General features: G+C 47.0%; 1 protein-coding gene across 2 annotated transcripts in view; it reads left to right on the forward strand.

Annotated features, from left to right (window-relative positions):
* Positions 1-20,031, forward strand: part of eml5 (EMAP like 5) — a gene marked incomplete at both ends in the record, with an annotated part of 55,093 nt that overhangs the window by 15,547 nt on the left and 19,515 nt on the right. For both annotated transcript variants that reach the window (XM_083632401.1, XM_083632402.1), the window contains 13 exons: positions 1,517-1,615; positions 2,635-2,703; positions 12,132-12,317; positions 13,157-13,292; positions 13,943-14,144; positions 15,058-15,195; positions 16,086-16,342; positions 16,516-16,728; positions 16,829-16,996; positions 18,091-18,197; positions 18,662-18,780; positions 19,019-19,205; positions 19,411-19,516. In XM_083632401.1, coding sequence (XP_083488527.1) covers positions 1,517-1,615; positions 2,635-2,703; positions 12,132-12,317; positions 13,157-13,292; positions 13,943-14,144; positions 15,058-15,195; positions 16,086-16,342; positions 16,516-16,728; positions 16,829-16,996; positions 18,091-18,197; positions 18,662-18,780; positions 19,019-19,205; positions 19,411-19,516 — 1,987 coding nt within the window. The remainder of the gene's footprint in view (positions 1-1,516; positions 1,616-2,634; positions 2,704-12,131; positions 12,318-13,156; positions 13,293-13,942; positions 14,145-15,057; positions 15,196-16,085; positions 16,343-16,515; positions 16,729-16,828; positions 16,997-18,090; positions 18,198-18,661; positions 18,781-19,018; positions 19,206-19,410; positions 19,517-20,031) is intronic.

The following is a 20,031-nucleotide window of genomic DNA, read 5'->3' on the forward strand; positions in this document are numbered from 1 at the left end:
ATATTTTCTAAACAGGATGCAACATTATCTTCAATAGTAGCAGAATATTGAAGTGCTTTTAAACACACACCTTGTAGGCTGAATGCCTAAAACCCGTTCTACTTTCTCAAACAATAAATAAATACGTGGGTTTTACTCAGTCTTTACGCTTGGGTCGTAGGTAAGATTTTCTTTATCAAAAGTCCTCCCACACAGAAAAAGAAATCACTTTGAGCCTCCAGCAGTTTAGACAAACTTTGCACAGTTTCACTGGGTTTCGTCAGTCACTCAGGGGCTCAGCCACAGCCAGACTTCTCAAATACAACTTTGAGCCTTCCATGCCCCAACATTGAATCAGCTGCAAACACAAGTTGCAGAGTGGACATGGATTTCCATAAGCAGCACTGCTCTCTCCTCTTCTGCTCCGCCGCCGCTGTTGCTGCTGCTGCTGTTGCTGCTACTCACCCAGGCAGCTATAGAGACACTGCATGAAATAGGCTCCGTTCAGTCCCATTCACCAGCGTCATTTTCCTTGAATTAAACATAGCTAAAATCTGTTGTGTGGTGGGCTGTGCAGACAACAAATGTAAAAAAAATCGGCAATTAAAAAAATGTTGTACTCCCGAGCAAAACAAGGAAGCCATTGAGCATTCGCGAGAAGAAAATGTGGATTTCCTGTACTTTAATGTGCAGCTACTGTTGTGTCAGCTAGAATTAGCTAGACATACTCTCTGTGAAGCCCTCTGAGACATGCTTGTGAATTAGGGCTATATAAATAAACTTGACTTGACTTGACTTGATTTAGCTGTCAAGGAAGTAAGTTGGAGTGTTCATCTTCCATATACTGTATATGATATTTGTGTGCAACTACGTGACATAGGAGAATGCCAGCGCGTCTGATGCCATCTGTCTGATGTTACACCAGCGTTATTTTCATTCATTTAAACATGCCTAAAAGCTCATGTCATAGTATTTCACTTCAGGCCACTGTGCGGGATCATTTATCCAGCGTTGTTTGGGCAATGAAAAGGGACACTGCTCCAGGCCAACTGAGTTCATTTTCTCGATGTACCTTTCCCTCTCCGTTGGAGGAAGTGTACTAATCTTTTAACATTATCTAAAAAGAAAACTGTCCAAATCCCTGTAAAACCCCGCAAAACTATTTATATCTGATGAGATTTCCTCCGTTCGCCCCGGTTAGCCGCGGTTTGTTTTGCTAGCTGCAGTCGCCAGGCAGTGCTTCCTTGTATTTTCCCCCGTCTTGGGCGTGGCTTCTGAATGATGACGCGTTTTGCAGTGTCTCTATAGGAGGCTCCTCCAGCAAAAGCACTCTAATGCGCTCACTGACAGTGCCAGGGGCCGGACAACTGTTCTGTGCTGTAGCCATTATTAGGCCATGGATCTTTTCATTGTGGCCAGCCACCACGGTACAGTGGAGGTAGCTCGTTTGATCAGTGTAGTGCGCCGGAATAGCAGCTATTCAATGTGTGATGCTTCCGGTGATGCGAGTTGTGTGTTTTTTCCATCCTCTTTGCAGTGTTTGGTGTCGGTGGGCTTGGACTCCAAGAACACGATCTGCGTGTGGGACTGGAGGAGAGGGAGGGTACTGGCAGCTGCTCCCGGCCATACAGACAGGGTAAACGCATCTCTTCCTCCTCCACCTTCGTCACAAGCTCAGTATCGACCGGCCTCAATTAGCCATAAATGCAGGATGGAGCTGCTGCCCAGAGGGGGCAGAAACAAGTTAGGCCTGATTGATTGGGAGCTTTCCAGGGCCTGTCTGAGAGGACACCCAGCTAATGAAACGCTATTTTAAAAAGATGAAATGGAGCCAGCTGTTGTTTTCTCATTCAGCCCCCACACTGTAGGGCAGCCGGCGTGCACGTACACACAGACCCCACCACACACTTTCTCTCATCTCTTCCTCTCCAATCTGTTGTTTTTGTATTGACACCCTTCTTTCTCTGTAAAGCATTTCCTTTACAAACCTTTTCTTAAACACGCTTAAAGGGATACGCCAACATTTTGGGAGATTCGCCTATTTGCCATATTGCCGACAGTAAATGGAGAATGTTGATGCCGTTATCGTACAAAGAGCGGTACAGCCCTCGCTGCTACTTAGCTTAGCGCTACAATGGTAGTGAACGGTACAGCTGCATTCAGTAGCCCAAAATACACATTGCAACAGCACCAGAAACACTCACATGAACATGTTGTGACTCGTGTACTCACCACGCGATGAAATAATAATCCAAAGTTACTGGAAACGGTCATTTTCAAGTAAATCCACACACCCAAAACTAACAGAGATATCAAGATAACAAACTAACTAAGAGTAACTGAAGTTACTTCCTCGTTTGCCATGAGACGCATGCGCTGTGTGCAGTCATCATTACCAAGATGTTGGCGTATCCCTTTAAATAAACTGGAAATTGAATCTGAGTTGAAATTGTTTAAGTCTGAAAGTATTCAAATCAACACTGTCATTGTCACACTGTGTTTGTATGAATCCAGTCAACATTTATTAAGACTCAGAAATGTGTTGGGCAGAGATACATCATCAAGGATCAATATGCTGTATATGATGCAAGGGAGATTTGTTTGAAAGTCAGTCAGTTTCTGATTCATTGTAATTGTATGTCCTCTCCTCCACAGATATTTGACATATCATGGGATTTGTACCAGCCGAGCAAGCTCGTAAGCTGTGGTGTCAAACATATCAAGGTACAGCTGCTTCCTGGTCATTTCACAGAGATTACAGTTGGCTTTTGAAAGCTGAAGTTCTGCTTCATTTGCGTAATATCTGCAAACAGATGATGGTTTTCAGAAAGTTGGAAGAATCCGGTGGCTCTGCTCCCCTTTCTTCCCTGCCTTCTCCACTTTATCGGCATGACCATACCACAACCTTAAAATAGATGTATGCCATTTAATTTGATTCCAGAGCCCATGGTTATTAGGCACTTAACATACTGTAAGTAGGACATGCAATGGCTCCCAGTCTCTCCTCTCCAGTTTCATTTGTAGTCATCTGGACTGCAGAGTGTGGGAAATGTTCTCTTTCTTATGGAAGTGTCACTCTGTGGTTTCCCTTTCCCTCCATTCAGCTTTTCAAAAACCCTCTAATGTAGTATGAACCACAGCTGTGCTCGCCGGCTCTTTTCAAAACCCACCCCTGACGCTTCTTTTTCACACAAGAGAGTGGTGTTCATAAATCTTCAATGAGCTCATATATGGTATCTTCACCACGCCTTCCCCTGGGATATTTTAGATGTGTTCCTTGAGTGGCCAGGCCATTAGGAAATAACAGTACACAGCCACGGAGGACGCGTCCTCCCAAAGCAGTGTGGACAGACAGTGAATCATTCTCACATATATAGGAAACAGGCCCACTGGGCCGGGCCTGGGAGGCTTAAATGGGTTTGGTCTAGTCGAGTGGGATACTGACTTCCCAGTGGAGGAAGACAGCGCACTGATGACTCCCTCTTCTCAATCCCGCTTGACCTGCCTGCTGCTCCTTGCCTCTCTTTTGGTTTCTTAATGTCGAGGCAATCCAGCGATCGTCCCACATTGTAATTCCCCAGGCCTTCACCCCCCACCCCTGGCTCTGTGCTCTCTCAGTGATTATAGCCCCCAGAGCATCCAGGAGATTTAGCCCTCAGTAATCCCTCCATAGTAGGCTGCGGAAAACACAACCTCTGCGACTACCAGGACCCTGGCTGCTGGCAGCGCTCTCCTCCACGCAGACTACCAGGACCCTGGCTGCTGGCAGCGCTCTCCTCCACGCAGACTACCAGGACCCTGGCTGCTGGCAGCGCTCTCCTCCATGCAGACTACCAGGACCCTGGCTGCTGGCAGTGCTCTCCTCCATGCAGACTACCAGGACCCTGGCTGCTGGCAGCGCTCTCCTCCATGCAGACTACCAGGACCCTGGCTGCTGGCAGTGCTCTCCTCCATGCAGACTACCAGGACCCTGGCTGCTGGCAGCGCTCTCCTCCATGCAGACTACCAGGACCCTGGCTGCTGGCAGCGCTCTCCTCCACGCAGACTACCAGGACCCTGGCTGCTGGCAGCGCTCTCCTCCATGCAGACTACCAGGACCCTGGCTGCTGGCAGCGCTCTCCTCCATGCAGACTACCAGGACCCTGGCTGCTGGCAGTGCTCTCCTCCATGCAGACTACCAGGACCCTGGCTGCTGGCAGTGCTCTCCTCCACGCAGACCTCCCCAGTCCCAGCTAATCATATAGCCATGTTAAGTGTTCGGGATGGCTCAGACCTTGGCACACCCTTCCTCAGCTCCAAGACCCTGCCCCTTTACACACACACACACACACACACACACACACACACACACACACACACACACTCACTCACTCACTCAAGCCCAGGGGCGTCAAACTCACTTTAGTCCATGTGCCACATGGGACCCATTTTGGTGTCAAGTGGGCCAGACAAAGAAATTCAATACTAACCTATAAATAACAACACCTCAAAATTTTCCTGAGTCTTTTAGTCTAGGCCTGTAGGCCTAATCTTTACACTAAAGATTAGGCCTACATGTACTTTTTAAGACCACATTTTCACATAAAGTTATCTCAGCTACCATAGGTCTCCTAGCATATCAAATCTACTGTCTGTAACTGTGCATTGCAATTGACAGCAACTGTTCAATTCGTCTCTATATTTAGGGGTATGGAAAGTAGTTTACCATTTATTTAGTAATGAATACAGAAAAGTGAGGCCACTTCATGTCGTAACTTGCTCCTGAAACCTGGTACCTCTTAGCCTTCACAAGTGCATCAATATTAAGCGTCAAATGCCGAGCTTGAAAAACTGGAATAGACTTCTCATTGCAATTTTCACACTTTGCAAAGTCATCCTGCAGGAGCACCAGTGGCTCCTGCATTACATTACTGGCTTTCCTTGGGAAGCTAAGCAGGTCTGACTTAGGATACTCCTTGGATGGGAGACTGGTGCTGGAAGTGGTGTTGGAGGACCAGTAGGAGGTGCTCTTCCCCTCTGGTCCGAATGGTCTGATGAATAATCTGATCTGATGAATAATCTCCCCAATGCCCCAGGGCAGAGACAGGGACTCTGTCCTGTGAGTGAGCACCATCCTTCAGATAAGACGTTAAACTGAGGTCCTGACTCTGTGGTCATTAAAGATCCCATCGGCACTCTTCACAGGAGTAGGGGTGTAACCACGGTGTCCTGGCTACATTCCCAAACAGGCCTTCCTTCAATCATGGCCACTTAATCATCCCTCATTACTTAATTGCCACATTCAGTCCTCTCTTGTAACGGACAAGCCCGTCTTTTATTGTCACACGAACACCACAATACATGCATGCGGCCACAACACACTCATGCTGACGGTGGCCGGTGAAAAGTGTCCTCTGCATTTAACCCATCCAGGCATGTCCTTTCCTCCGAGGGGCAGGCCAGGAGCCCGGGGACCAACTTCGGATGTTGTCGTCACTGGTCGGATGATGATGACGATCTGATCTTCTGCATGTTTTTAGTGGGGGGGTTATATACGGAGGAACCCCCTGGGGGGTACGGGGAGAACATGCAAACTCCACACAGAGAGAAAGGCCCTTACGACGAGATAACCCACCTAGGCAGTAGGCACTGAAGATATGGGGGGGAACACAACCACAGCGCTCACAGTGTCCCAGGCGAGAATCGAACTCAGGACCTTTTAACTGTGAGGCGACAGCGCTACCGACTGCGCCACCGTACCCCGTACCTCCTCAACTCTCCACCGTGATAGGCTGATAGCTGATGTGTGGTGAGCGCTCTGGCGCAAACTGGCTGCCGTGCATCACCCAGGTGGGTGCTACACATCAGTGGTGGATGAGTTGAGTTCCCTCCCTCAATTAATATTATTATTGTGTGGCTGATAGCACCAAGTTGCTTCTCAACCTTTTTCATATCAAAGACCCCACATTTAGTATGCATTGGGGGCATGGACCACTATTTGATGAGATCTCTCAGACCCAAATTTGAGAATATCGTTTATTGTTATTAGTTGTCTGTATTGTAGGTAGAGACATAACAGAGAAACTATGATCAAAACAGTGTTCTACATTCTCTATTTGAGTTTGTTTGTAACCTAAATGTGAAGCTTAACAATTCATCCACTTGCTAGGGAACCCCCTGGAAGCCTCTCAAGGACCCCTGGTGGTCCTCGGACCCCACATTAAGAACCTCTGTTCTAACCACTGGCTGACTAGTAGGTGATTAGTTCATCCCCGAAGCTGATTAAGGAAGCAGTGTGTGTGCTCACGCGTGTGTATATTTGTGTGAGTGGATCCCAATGCCACAAGTTGCCATGAAGGTAATTGAGCTTGACACTGTGGGGATGGATGACAGGAGCTTTCAGAGAATCAACTTGCAGTCAAAGAGCTCTCACTTCGTATGGCACAGTGTTTAGCCTCGCAGTCAACAGAGAGTCAACGCTCTCACTCCGTATGCTACAGTGTTTAGCCTCACAGTCAACAGAGAGTCAACGCTCTCACTCCGTATGCTACAGTGTTTAGCCTCACAGTCAACAGAGAGTCAACGCTCTCACTCCGTATGCTACAGTGTTTAGCCTCACAGTCAACAGAGAGTCAACGCTCTCACTCCGTATGCTACAGTGTTTAGCCTCACAGTCAACAGTGAGTCAAAGCTCTCACTTCGTATGCTACAGTGTTTAGCCTCACAGTCAACAGTGAGTCAAAGCTCTCACTTCGTATGCTACAGTGTTTAGCCTCACAGTCAACAGTGAGTCAAAGCTCTCACTCCGTATGCTACAGTGTTTAGCCTCACAGTCAACAGTGAGTCAAAGCTCTCACTCCGTATGCTACAGTGTTTAGCCTCACAGTCAACAGAGAGTCAAAGCTCTCACTCCGTATGGCACAGTGTTTAGCCTCACAGTCGACAGAGAGTCAAAGCTCTCACTTCGTATGGCACAGTGTTTAGCCTCGCAGTCGACAGAGAGTCAAAACTCTCACTTCGTATGGCACAGTGTTTAGCCTCGCAGTCGACAGTGAGTCAAAGCTCTCACTTCGTATGGCACAGTGTTTAGCCTCGCAGTCGACAGAGAGTCAAAACTCTCACTTCGTATGGCACAGTGTTTAGCCTCGCAGTCGACAGTGAGTCAAAGCTCTCACTTCGTATGGCACAGTGTTTAGCCTCGCAGTCGACAGTGAGTCAAAGCTCTCACTTCGTATGGCACAGTGTTTAGCCTCGCAGTCGACAGAGAGTCAAAGCTCTCACTTCGTATGGCACAGTGTTTAGCCTCGCAGTCGACAGTGAGTCAAAGCTCTCACTTCGTATGGCACAGTGTTTAGCCTCGCAGTCGACAGTGAGTCAAAGCTCTCACTTCGTATGGCACAGTGTTTAGCCTCGCAGTCGACAGAGAGTCAACACTCTCACTTCGTATGGCACAGTGTTTAGCCTCACAGTCGACAGAGAGTCAAAGCTCTCACTTCGTATGGCACAGTGTTTAGCCTCGCAGTCGACAGAGAGTCAACACTCTCACTTCGTATGGCACAGTGTTTAGCCTCGCAGTCGACAGAGAGTCAAAGCTCTCACTTCGTATGGCACAGTGTTTAGCCTCACAGTCAACAGAGAGTCAAAGCTCTCACTTCGTATGGCACAGTGTTTAGCCTCACAGTCGACAGAGAGTCAAAGCTCTCACTTCGTATGGCACAGTGTTTAGCCTCGCAGTCGACAGTGAGTCAAAGCTCTCACTTCGTATGGCACAGTGTTTAGCCTCGCAGTCGACAGAGAGTCAACACTCTCACTTCGTATGGCACAGTGTTTAGCCTCACAGTCGACAGAGAGTCAAAGCTCTCACTTCGTATGGCACAGTGTTTAGCCTCGCAGTCGACAGAGAGTCAACACTCTCACTTCGTATGGCACAGTGTTTAGCCTCGTAGTCGACAGAGAGTCAAAGCTCTCACTTCGTATGGCACAGTGTTTAGCCTCACAGTCAACAGAGAGTCAAAGCTCTCACTTCGTATGGCACAGTGTTTAGCCTCGCAGTCGACAGAGAGTCAAAGCTCTCACTTCGTATGGCACAGTGTTTAGCCTCACAGTCGACAGAGAGTCAAAGCTCTCACTTCGTATGGCACAGTGTTTAGCCTCACAGTCAACAGAGAGTCAAAGCTCTCACTTCGTATGGCACAGTGTTTAGCCTCGCAGTCGACAGAGAGTCAAAGCTCTCACTTCGTATGGCACAGTGTTTAGCCTCGCAGTCGACAGAGAGTCAAAGCTCTCACTTCGTATGGCACAGTGTTTAGCCTCACAGTCGACAGAGAGTCAAAGCTCTCACTTCGTATGGCACAGTGTTTAGCCTCGCAGTCGACAGAGAGTCAAAGCTCTCACTTCGTATGGCACAGTGTTTAGCCTCACAGTCAACAGAGAGTCAAAGCTCTCACTTCGTATGGCACAGTGTTTAGCCTCACAGTCGACAGAGAGTCAAAGCTCTCACTTCGTATGGCACAGTGTTTAGCCTCGCAGTCGACAGAGAGTCAAAGCTCTCACTTCGTATGGCACAGTGTTTAGCCTCACAGTCAACAGTGAGTCAAAGCTCTCACTTCGTATGGCACAGTGTTTAGCCTCGCAGTCGACAGAGAGTCAAAGCTCTCACTTCGTATGGCACAGTGTTTAGCCTCACAGTCGACAGAGAGTCAAAGCTCTCACTTCGTATGGCACAGTGTTTAGCCTCGCAGTCGACAGAGTCAAAGCTCTCACTTCGTATGCCACAGTGTTTAGCCTCGCAGTCGACAGAGAGTCAAAGCTCTCACTTCGTATGGCACAGTGTTTAGCCTCGCAGTCAACAGAGAGTCAAAGCTCTCACTTCGTATGGCACAGTGTTTAGCCTCGCAGTCGACAGAGAGTCAAAGCTCTCACTTCGTATGGCACAGTGTTTAGCCTCACAGTCGACAGAGAGTCAAAGCTCTCACTTCGTATGGCACAGTGTTTAGCCTCGCAGTCGACAGAGAGTCAAAGCTCTCACTTCGTATGGCACAGTGTTTAGCCTCACAGTCAACAGAGAGTCAAAGCTCTCACTTCGTATGGCACAGTGTTTAGCCTCACAGTCGACAGAGAGTCAAAGCTCTCACTTCGTATGGCACAGTGTTTAGCCTCGCAGTCGACAGAGAGTCAAAGCTCTCACTTCGTATGGCACAGTGTTTAGCCTCACAGTCAACAGTGAGTCAAAGCTCTCACTTCGTATGGCACAGTGTTTAGCCTCGCAGTCGACAGAGAGTCAAAGCTCTCACTTCGTATGGCACAGTGTTTAGCCTCACAGTCGACAGAGAGTCAAAGCTCTCACTTCGTATGGCACAGTGTTTAGCCTCGCAGTCGACAGAGAGTCAAAGCTCTCACTTCGTATGCCACAGTGTTTAGCCTCGCAGTCGACAGAGAGTCAAAGCTCTCACTTCGTATGGCACAGTGTTTAGCCTCGCAGTCAACAGAGAGTCAAAGCTCTCACTTCGTATGGCACAGTGTTTAGCCTCGCAGTCAACAGTAAGTCAAAGCTCTCACTTCGTATGGCACAGTGTTTAGCCTCGCAGTCAACAGTGAGTCAAAGCTCTCACTTCGTATGGCACAGCGTTTAGCCTCACAGTCGACAGTGAGTCAAAGCTCTCACTTCGTATGCCACAGTGTTTAGCATCGCAGTCGACAGTGAGTCAAAGCTCTCACTTCGTATGGCACAGTGTTTAGCCTCACAGTCGACAGAGAGTCAACACTCTCACTTCGTATGGCACAGTGTTTAGCCTCACAGTCGACAGAGAGTCAACACTCTCACTTCGTATGGCACAGTGTTTAGCCTCGCAGTCGACAGAGAGTCAACACTCTCACTTCGTATGGCACAGTGTTTAGCCTCACAGTCGACAGAGAGTCAAAGCTCTCACTTCGTATGGCACAGTGTTTAGCCTCACAGTCGACAGTGAGTCAAAGCTCTCACTTCGTATGGCACAGTGTTTAGCCTCACAGTCAACAGAGAGTCAACGCTCTCACTTCGTATGGCACAGTGTTTAGCCTCACAGTCGACAGAGAGTCAAAGCTCTCACTTCGTATGGCACAGTGTTTAGCCTCACAGTCGACAGAGCGTCAAAGCTCTCACTTCGTATGGCAGAGAGTCAAAGCTCTCACTTCGTATGCCACAGTGTTTAGCCTCGCAGTCGACAGAGAGTCAACACTCTCACTTCGTATGGCAGAGAGTCAAAGCTCTCACTCCGTATGGCACAGTGTTTAGCCTCGCAGTCGACCGAGGGTCCAAGAGGGGGCAGACCGTGTCACATGGAGCAGAGAGGGGTTCGTTGGCCAGCTGATGATTTATACCCCTCTCTTCATTAACTACATTCAAAATGTTTTCCCTGGAGTGATGGTGAAGGTAACAAAGCCACTGACATCCAGCTAATCCTGAGCCCAGAGGAGCGGCCTGCACCGTGCCCAGTGTTCACTGGAAGCCTATTATGTTACGACAGTGATTTTAATACCGTAATACCACAAAGCATCCATTCTATGTGTCACACTGTTTACCCACTCCCCGTTCCAACTCACAGTAGTTCTACTACAGTCCCCTGTTACCGTGCTGCACTCCTCTCTCCCTCTAACTCTCTTCCTCTCTCTTCCTGCATCCATCCTTTCTCCTTCTCTCTCGCTCCCTCTCTTTCGCTCCCCCCTCTCTCTCTCTCTTGCTCCCTCTCTCTCTCGCTCCCTTTCTCTCTTCCTCCCTCCCTCTCTTTCTCTCTTGCTCCCTTTCTCTCGCTCCATCTCTCTCTTGCGCTCTCTCTCTCTCTCTTGTGTTCCCTCTCTCTCTTCCTCCCTCCCTCTCTTTCTCCTTCTCTCTCTCTTGCGCTCCCTCACTCTCTCTTGTGTTCCCTCTCTCTCTTCCTCCCTCCCTCTCTTTCTCCTTCTCTCTCTCTCACGCCCTCTCTCTCTCTTGCCCACAGCCTCATCATAAACCCCTCCAGCATCCCGTCTCCTCTCAGTAATTCAGCAGTGAGGGGGATTAGCCAGCGCCCCGTGTCTCGTTGCCTTATCAGTCGCAGGCAGGGAGCGCTGTGCAGTCACGCCGCATCATCTCCGCTTCCTCCGCAACAGGCTGGGCTACAGACCCCCCACTCCGCCTCCTCCCCCACTCCCCCGCCAAGCCTCGTACAGCCCTTATTACAGCCCATATTACCATCTGAGCCGTCTTGGTAGGATCCTCAGATGTTTGACAGCAGGCTGTATCTGAGCCTGCGATGCCGGCCTCTGATAATCGATCCCTCCTGTTCACACAGGGCCGCCCTATCAGTCACCATGGCAGGTGTTAGTGAGGCAGGCTCTGACAGGCTATTGTGATAGAGCAGCTCATTTGTGCATTCTGTCTCTCCGTCGAGCCTCCTCCGTGAGGTTTGTCTGTTCCCGTCTCATCAAAAACTCCACACCACGTTTCTGTCTTTTCCAAGTAGCATCATGCTGTTTCAAGGTTATACTTTTCTTTTTTGTGTGTGTGCACCGAACCAGCTTTCAGTGCGTGATGCGCAGGAGGAAGCTAACGTGGGGGGATATCCTCCCTCAGGTCGGGCAGAAAAGGGGTCTGTCATTCTGTCATTTTCCAGCTGCTGCCTTTTGATGGGTGCATCTCGGCGGCCATGTCTTGGCGTTGGATCCCTCCCTGGGATCTCATCTGGATGCAGACGGAGCGTCTCTCTCTGTTTGATGGATTCAGCCCTCAGACGAGGCTGCGCCCGCGCGTCCCAATGACCTTGTTCATAAATCATGAGCCTGTGTGTGTGCGCGCGCCCGTCTGTCTGTGCATGCTGATCAGGTGGTTACAGCATTTACCCCCAGCGAGAGTTTCCAAAATCAGATGTGGAGGGGGGCATTTTAAATTTTGACTTTGCTTTGTTTCAAGGTGACCACACATGATGATGTATTCTATGGTGCTCCGTGGGTGTGTGCAGATCTGTTCTCTGCTGTGTGTGTGTGTGTGTGTGTGTGTGTGTGTGTGTGTGTGGGGGGGGGGGTGTTTACCATCCAAAATGTCAGTTTTTCACCACCAGTTTTCCTATCCAAAATAGTACATCATTGTCCTTTTTGCGTTTCACGGCAGGATTACACATGGGATTCTTAGCCAGCATGCTCTTTCCTGTTTGTGTTTTCAGTTTTGGAGCTTATGTGGTAATGCCCTCACCCCCAAACGAGGTGTTTTTGGCAAAACTGGAGAGCTCCAAACCATCCTCTGCCTTGCCTGTGCAAAGGACGAGGTCACGTATTCGGGTGCCTTGAATGGTGACATCTACGTCTGGAAAGGGATCAACCTGATGCGGACAGTACAAGGAGCTCACGGGGTAAGTTTTGAGTTTTGCGGGTTGTGATTAGAGCCAGTGTTGTTGTGTCTCATGACCACCCTGTGGGGGGGGGGGGGGGGGGGGGAGGGGGGGGGGTAGTCCAAGGGGATGCAGCTCAGACCGCTTGTGCATTTCCTGCAGCCCCCACATGCTGCTTACACATGTAAATGTGTTTTTACACTCGGACACAAACTTACTCAAACACTGTGTCTGCTTCCACCCACCCTGCTCCTGATGTTGACTCTGTTCAGCCCATTTGTTGTTTGTCCATTTATTGTGCAATCTACACCTCATCCCTTACTATGTGTCTCTCTGTTGAGCTGTGACTATATACCCAAATATATCACAGATCACAGTTAAAGCATCCATTGAACTTAGATCAGGGGCGATGCCATGCAGCCCCGTGGCTTCGTTTGATTCTGCTCAGTCGAAAAGGATTAGTTTTACTACACAGGATTAAAGGACGTCTATGGGATCAGCAGCTGGAAAGGTGGGGGAGGGGACAGACAGTAACTAACTACGTTACGTACATTCATTCCTGATTTTTGTATACAGTCCACCACCAAATGTCCACCGCCTCGCCTCCCTGTCTATCACCACTCATATTGAGCCACAGCAGGCCACCATCAGAGCTTCAAAAAACAACAACAACAACAAGTTAAATAGCTCCCGTTATCCTGTGTATCTCGAGGCCACAGTAACAAGCTTGTAATTGTCAAAGCCTTGTTAAACACATGCCTGGCTGAGCAGCGGTGCTGTGCTGTCTGTAGCCGAGGCAGGTTCTGTTGTTGTCCATTTATTGTGCAGATCCCCACTGACATCCTGTCATTTCCTCCCAGTCAGGGATTTTCAGCATGAACGCCTGTGAGGAGGGCTTCGCCACCGGGGGCCGAGACGGCTGTGTCCGGCTGTGGGATCTCAACTTCAAACCAATTACTGTCATCGATCTCAGGGAAACAGACCAAGGATATAAAGGTGATGTGAAACCGCCTGCTTCTTTCCTCTCATTTGAGTACAGAAAGCTTGCAGACCATATCGCAGTCTACTGAGCTGCTGCTAGAATGAACCATTCTTCAATGTAAAGACAACCTGCTGTGTAGCTGAATGAAAAGGCACTCTTTAATCAATTTCTGTCCTCATTACTAACATTTCTTTCTTGTCCTTTATTTTCATCATCCCCTTGAGTTGTAATCTTGGACCTAACAGTAGCTAGAGGTGAAAGTAGCCGAGGTGGGTAATGTTGAGGGCACAGCTAACAACCATGGTCAGTCTGTCGTTCCTCTTGTTGTTACCAAGTCCAAGCTGCTGTAACTATACGCTGTATACAGATGTCATGTGTGCATCTATATACAGCACATGCTTCCTCCATCCTCTTCTCTCTGTTGTTTACCCCAGAGTCAGTCGCAGAGCAGCTTGACAACATGTGCTGTCGTTGCATTTGCTGTTGAAATCCCCATGCTATGGTAGCCTCCAGATGGCTATTTACACTGTCCCTGTATATTCTCCCTGTCGTGTCTCTTACACCGACCCTGTGTACGCATCGGCATTATGTTTGTCTCCTTTTCTCTTTGGACATGTGTGTTTTATTTCTCTCCTGATTGTCTTGTGCATCTGTGTGTCGACAGGGCTGTCGGTGCGCAGCGTGTGCTGGCGGGGGGATCACATCCTGGTGGGCACCCAGGACAGCGAGATCTTCGAGGTGGTTGTCCACGACCGCAACAAGCCCTTCCTCATCATGCAGGGTCACTGTGAGGGCGAGCTGTGGGCGCTGGCCGTGCACCCCACCAAGCCCCTGGCCATGACCGGCAGCGATGACCGTTCAGTCAGGTGAGTGCGTGGTCAGACTCGACCCGGCAGCGGCTCTGAGACACAATGTTGGAGGTCAAAGACAATAGGATGATGAGCGAATGATTCAATTCAATTCAAAGAGGCTTTATTGGCATGACCATATCGATGTACAGTATAAGCACATTATACAGGGTGGTACAAAGAGGTAACAAACATACAGACAAAAACATACTGTAACATTATAGTTCAGAAACATCAACCATGTCAACAATATTTAAGAACGTAGGAAGAAGAGAGGGAAAAAGTGTGTGTGTGTGCGTGCGTGCGTGCGTGCGTGCTTGCATGCGTGCGTGCGCGTGTAGGTGTGTGTACATGGGGGTGCGAGTGGGGGGTAATATCACGTACTTTGTGACAGTTTGCATGATTTATTCATTAATTTAGTCATTTTGTAATTTCGTAATTTATTAGACAAAAATCCAGTCACTTTTATTTTGTCAGTATGTGGCTCATGCAAAAAAGAAACCTGCAAAAGTGTAGTTTTTGACAGCTGTGTAGGGATAGTTCTTTCAAAAATGCAACAATTAATAATTAGTAATTAATGGATTTTTAAATATACTTCATTTGGTTCGTAATTTGATTAAAACCTCAGCTTTTAAAATATTCTGAAAGTATTTTTGGCATTGCCTACTTACTCTTACTCTAGCTGGTAGCGAAAAAAGGGATGGTTGCCGCCCCCTCCTCATTAAATGTTCTTGTAGATTGTTGTCTGATCGTGTTTTAATATCCTCTTGTTCCTCAGGAAACATTATAAATGATAATGAAGAGTGTGGTGCCCATTCATAGTTTTTGTGGTTGCTCGTCTGCTCCTGTTGATTTGTCCCCGGTGTGACCCCAACACCAGTTGGCCTGTTAAGTTCTCCTGCTGAGCCGAGTTGCCTCTCTGTGTCCACAGGATATGGAGCCTCATAGATCATGCGCTGATAGCTCGCTGTAACATGGAGGAGCCCATCCGCTGTGCCGCCGTGAGCACTGATGGCATTCACCTGGCACTGGGCATGAAGGACGGCTCCTTCACCGTCCTGAGAGTCAGGTGGGGAACACGGGTCAACGGTCAACCCTCATACCAGATGACTGAATTGACTCTGAATTCAGTAGTGACCTTTATGATAAAAGATTCTATCCAGGCCCAGTTCCGGAACAGACTTAGGGTGCATCTGAATTTAGTGGGTGTACACTAGTAGTGAGTCTACCGTCCCTCTTGAACAGATGAGGTCAAGTTTTGAAAAAACGGTCTCACTACAATGAAATGCTGCTATGGGGACTAACATCATCACACGTGGGCAATTGGGCTCATTTAATCCACAAGAGTCTCAGCTTTCCAGTGATAACCAATTCATGCAATTCCAAGACTGTTTTAGGGACCCCAGTATGTAGAAATATTCTAATAGAATAGGCAAAAATAATGTATTTATACTGCATGCAAAAAACCCTGCATGGTTTTTACAAAAAAACTGCATGGGTTTAGCATAAAGTGGGTATGTCTGTAAAGGGGAGACTCGTTGGTACGCATAGAACCCAGTCTCATTCAGATATCTTGAGGTGAGAGGTCAAGGAACCCCTTTGAAAATGACCATGCCAGTTTTTCCCTTGCCACTGAGCTGAACATTGGAGCATTATTTAGCCCACTTCCTGACAAGCTAGCATGTCGGGTACCAATGTCAGGTACTTTGGTACCAATTGATGCCTTCATATTATGATACCAGGATCTTCACTTTAGCTCAGAAATGAGCCCGCTAAAGCCTCTGAAAGACAATAATATTGGCCGCAGACATAAATTTCAATTGAGGGTGCAAAATATTAAACTGAGGGCACAATGCATGCTCTTGCAGCCCCGTAGAGCTAGGCCTGATTCTAAAATTGTTATTTTTACTATTTTTTTGTAGTTCTTCAGTCAAGCTAGCTTTCTCTCCTTCTCTCCAGAGATATGACAGAGGTGGTTCACATCAAGGACAGGAAGGAGGCCATCCATGAGCTGAAGTACTCCCCAGATGGGGGCCACTTGGCTGTGGGTTCCAACGATAATTCAGTGGATATCTACGGTGTGGTGCAGAGGTACAAGAAGGTGGGCGAGTGCATCGGCTCCACCAGCTTCATCACACACATGGACTTTTCCATAGACAGCAAGTACCTGCAGACCAACGATGGCAGCGGTAGGAGGATCTTCTACAGGATGCCAAGTAAGCACAACCTTGATGTGTGAATGTTTCCAGTGGAATTACTACTGTTCTAGCTATATTCTCTGTAACATGAAAAAAAACAATCAGCCAATGTCAAAAACATCATTGTTGCTTGGTTGTCATATTGGCACATTGCTGCTGTGTGAGATAAAATGTGTCTATCTTGTGTTGAGGTGGCAAGGAGATTAGCAACAGGGAGGAGCTGAAGCTGGTGCAGTGGTCTTCCTGGACATGTGTGTTGGGTGCAGAGGTGAACGGAATATGGCCCAAGTACTCTGAGATCAACGACATCAACTCTGTAGATGCCAACTTTAATAATCAAGTCTTAGTAACAGCCGACGACTATGGATTAGTAAAGCTTTTACGATATCCATGTGTTAAAAAAGGTGAGGAAGGCCATATCGTTCAATATTGAAAGTGGTTTGCGAACACGTTTTTCTCTATTTGTGTGCACAGTGTTGTTGATACGATTCCTCTTCATTTCAGGTGCAAAATTTAAAAAGTATTTAGGTCATTCAGCCCACATAACAAATGTTAGATGGTCACATGACTACCAGTGGGTCATAACTATTGGTGGCGCTGACCACTCGGTTTTCCAATGGAAGTTTGTTCCAGAGAGAAAGTCTAAAGAAGCGCTGCATATAGCGCCACAAGGTAAGCTGCCATCCATTCTCATTCAATAATATATTTTAACCAGAATACTTCCTAAAAAACGTAGGCATTACATTTGACCTTCCAATCAAAGGAATACTTGAATATTAAAGTAATACAATGTTGCTTTGTGTATAGACCAGTGAGTTGCATTATATTATTACTGATGCACTTTCACAAACACATTGGCTTCTCAAATGGCTCCTACCAACATGTTGGTCATCAAATCAAGTAAAGTGTGGGCCCCATTCGACAAAAAAATCCACTCAGTTAATTACTAAATCATGTTCAGGAAAAAAAAGTAAAGTGGGTTAACATCACAGTTATTTGATATCATCTTATATATTACTTTTTAACATTCTTGTTGGAGTGCAATTCTGAAAGTAGGCCTACATTCACATTAGTTGACAAAGTTACTGCAATAATGTCACCCAATTTGTACAAAGTAATGTGTTCAATTGCTTAGTTACTCATTAAGGTTTGTATGATTAATGATTACTTGCAGTTACATAATTTGCCCCCCCACGCTGCACATAATAGCCTCATTATGAATTTGATGTGCCAAAGCATGGGAGAGCAATGAACATTGTTCCCCTCCCATACAGTTTCTTCAACCCATCTTTTCTGTAGTACTCTCCAAATGAAAGGCAATCACATTAATTAAGACAAATCCAATAAAAGTGACTGAAGCTTGCAAAGCATAATTGCATTGTCATTTCCAAGCTGTGTCTCCAAGCGGAGACAGAGTGCTTTGTGAAATCAAAGCACATACAGAATTAACTGCCTTTCCTTTTCATTTTCCTAATGGATCTTGTGAGCAGCAGCCCCCCGGCTGCCAGCGCTGCTTATTGCCTCGTCTTGGCACTGCTCCGTTTCGCTGCATCAGCATTTTTTTGAATTTGTCTTGAGTAATGTCACTATGAAGCTCTGCTGCACTGATAAATAGAAGATGTCAAATGATTATTATATGATCCACCTTGGCTGTAACTGAAACATGATGCATTGTTTTCTGTCCTGGATGGGCTATTTGTGTCTGATGTAGGGGCAGCGTCTGATTTTACAGGTGAGGTCTGATGCAACCTTCTTTTCATCTGCAGAGACCTTAGCAGACTCCAACAGTGAAGAGTCAGACTCTGACCAGTCAGACGTACCTGAGATGGACTCAGAAATTGAGCAGGAGACGCAGCTCACGTATAGACGACAGGTCTGTGATGAATGAATGAATGAATGAATTTATTTGGTGATAAAATAAAATAACACAACAGTACATATAGTAATGAAAGAACAGACAATATATCAATCACCGAGGATAAAAACACAAAAAAAGTCTGAGGGCTTATTTCCATTGTGGTCCTCACATAAAACATAGTAAGACGAGGCATAAAAAACATAAAACACTTAAAACAATTTAAAAGAAAAATAAAACAGTGGAGAGCGGTTACATTAAAGGAACTCAAGATAAAACAAATAGCAGCAGGGCAATGTATCACTTAAAGGCTATAAAATAAATGTAAAGTGCATTGCCATGAAGCCAGTAATTTAAAGTGCATTTCTATGGAGCCAGTATTTTAATCAAATCAAAGATCTTCCCCTCTCAAATCATATTTCACTTTGAATTGGCATGGTTGCGATTTGTGTTACAGAGCATGGTTGTCTCCACATGCTCAGGTTTATAAAGAAGATCTACCTCAGCTCAAAGAGCAGTGCAAAGAGAAACACCGAGCGCTGGGCATGAAGAAGAGAGAGAGAGCACCGGGGAGCGGGGTGAAGCTGCACTTCATTCACGGGTGAGTCAAGTAGCACAGTGAATATTAATGTCTCTAGTCTAAACCAACTCCAAACACAGAATTTCATATGAGAGATTGACCACAAGTCATCTTAACACCATTTGAGGATAGAATCATGAGTGTTTTGGAAATACTGACTGATCTTCCAAGATGGAGATACAGCACTTTTGAATGAAGCTCTTCATATTGTTCTCGTATTTTCTTTTCCAACATCATCCACTTCTTCTTCTTCTTGCAGCTACAGAGGCTACGACTGCAGGAGCAACTTGTTCTACACCCAGACAGGAGAGATAGTCTACCATGTAGCTGCGGTCGGGATTGTGTACAACCGACAGCAGAACACCCAGCGTTTCTACATGGGCCACGATGACGACATCCTCTGCCTGGCGATCCACCCCCTCAAGGACTTTGTAGCAACAGGCCAGGTACCTGCCAGCATGAAATATTGAGTGGCTAGTTTTAGTGGCTCTTGGCCCCCCAGGTCTGAGGATAGAGTTCAAGGAGGCCCTCCGTGAACTGGAGAGTCATTGCCAATGTGTGTTTATAGGGTTCAAGTGTCTGTTGTAAAGTGGAAATGGATTTAATTTGACAGATTGTGTTACGACTTCGAATGTTTTGTTTTCTGTCCAGGTTGGCCGAGATTCCTCCATCCACATATGGGACACAGAGATGCTGAAACCCATGTCGGTGTTGAAAGGTTTCCACCAGCTCGGAGTGTGTGCGCTGGACTTCTCAGGTAACACCCGACGCTGTTTTCTACGATCCATTTCAACAGAACATGTTTATGAATATATTTACAATTGCTCCCTGAGATCTTTCAGTCAGAGCTCGGGAAAAAGACTTCTCTCCCCTCAAAGGATATGGGGAAGTTCACAGGCAGCCAATTTAACAAGCAACAATGAAAATCCTGTTTCTACTGTCTTTCTGTGGTGTGTTTCGACTGTCTTTTTGTGGTGGCAGTCTGACAGCATCAAGGTGGAGCCATTCATCTGGCTTCCTTTAATTGGGCTCAAACAGAGGCAAAGCAGTTATCCCTGTGTCGATATCAGTGAACTGCCTGCCGCAGATCAAAGCCACCACACTGCTTTAATGTTGCTAACAAGGGCGGAAGTGCACTGAAGCAAATCAGGAGTCGGCTTTCTCAGTATTTTATTAAACGAATCAGGAGTCGGCTTTCTCAGTACTTTATTAAACGAATCAGGAGTCGGCTTTCTCAGTACTTTATTAAACTGTGCCAATTTTGGGTTTCCC

This window comes from Poromitra crassiceps, assembly GCF_964638095.1.
Source record: "Poromitra crassiceps genome assembly, chromosome: 3".
NCBI classification, from domain to species: Eukaryota; Metazoa; Chordata; class Actinopteri; order Beryciformes; family Melamphaidae; genus Poromitra; species Poromitra crassiceps.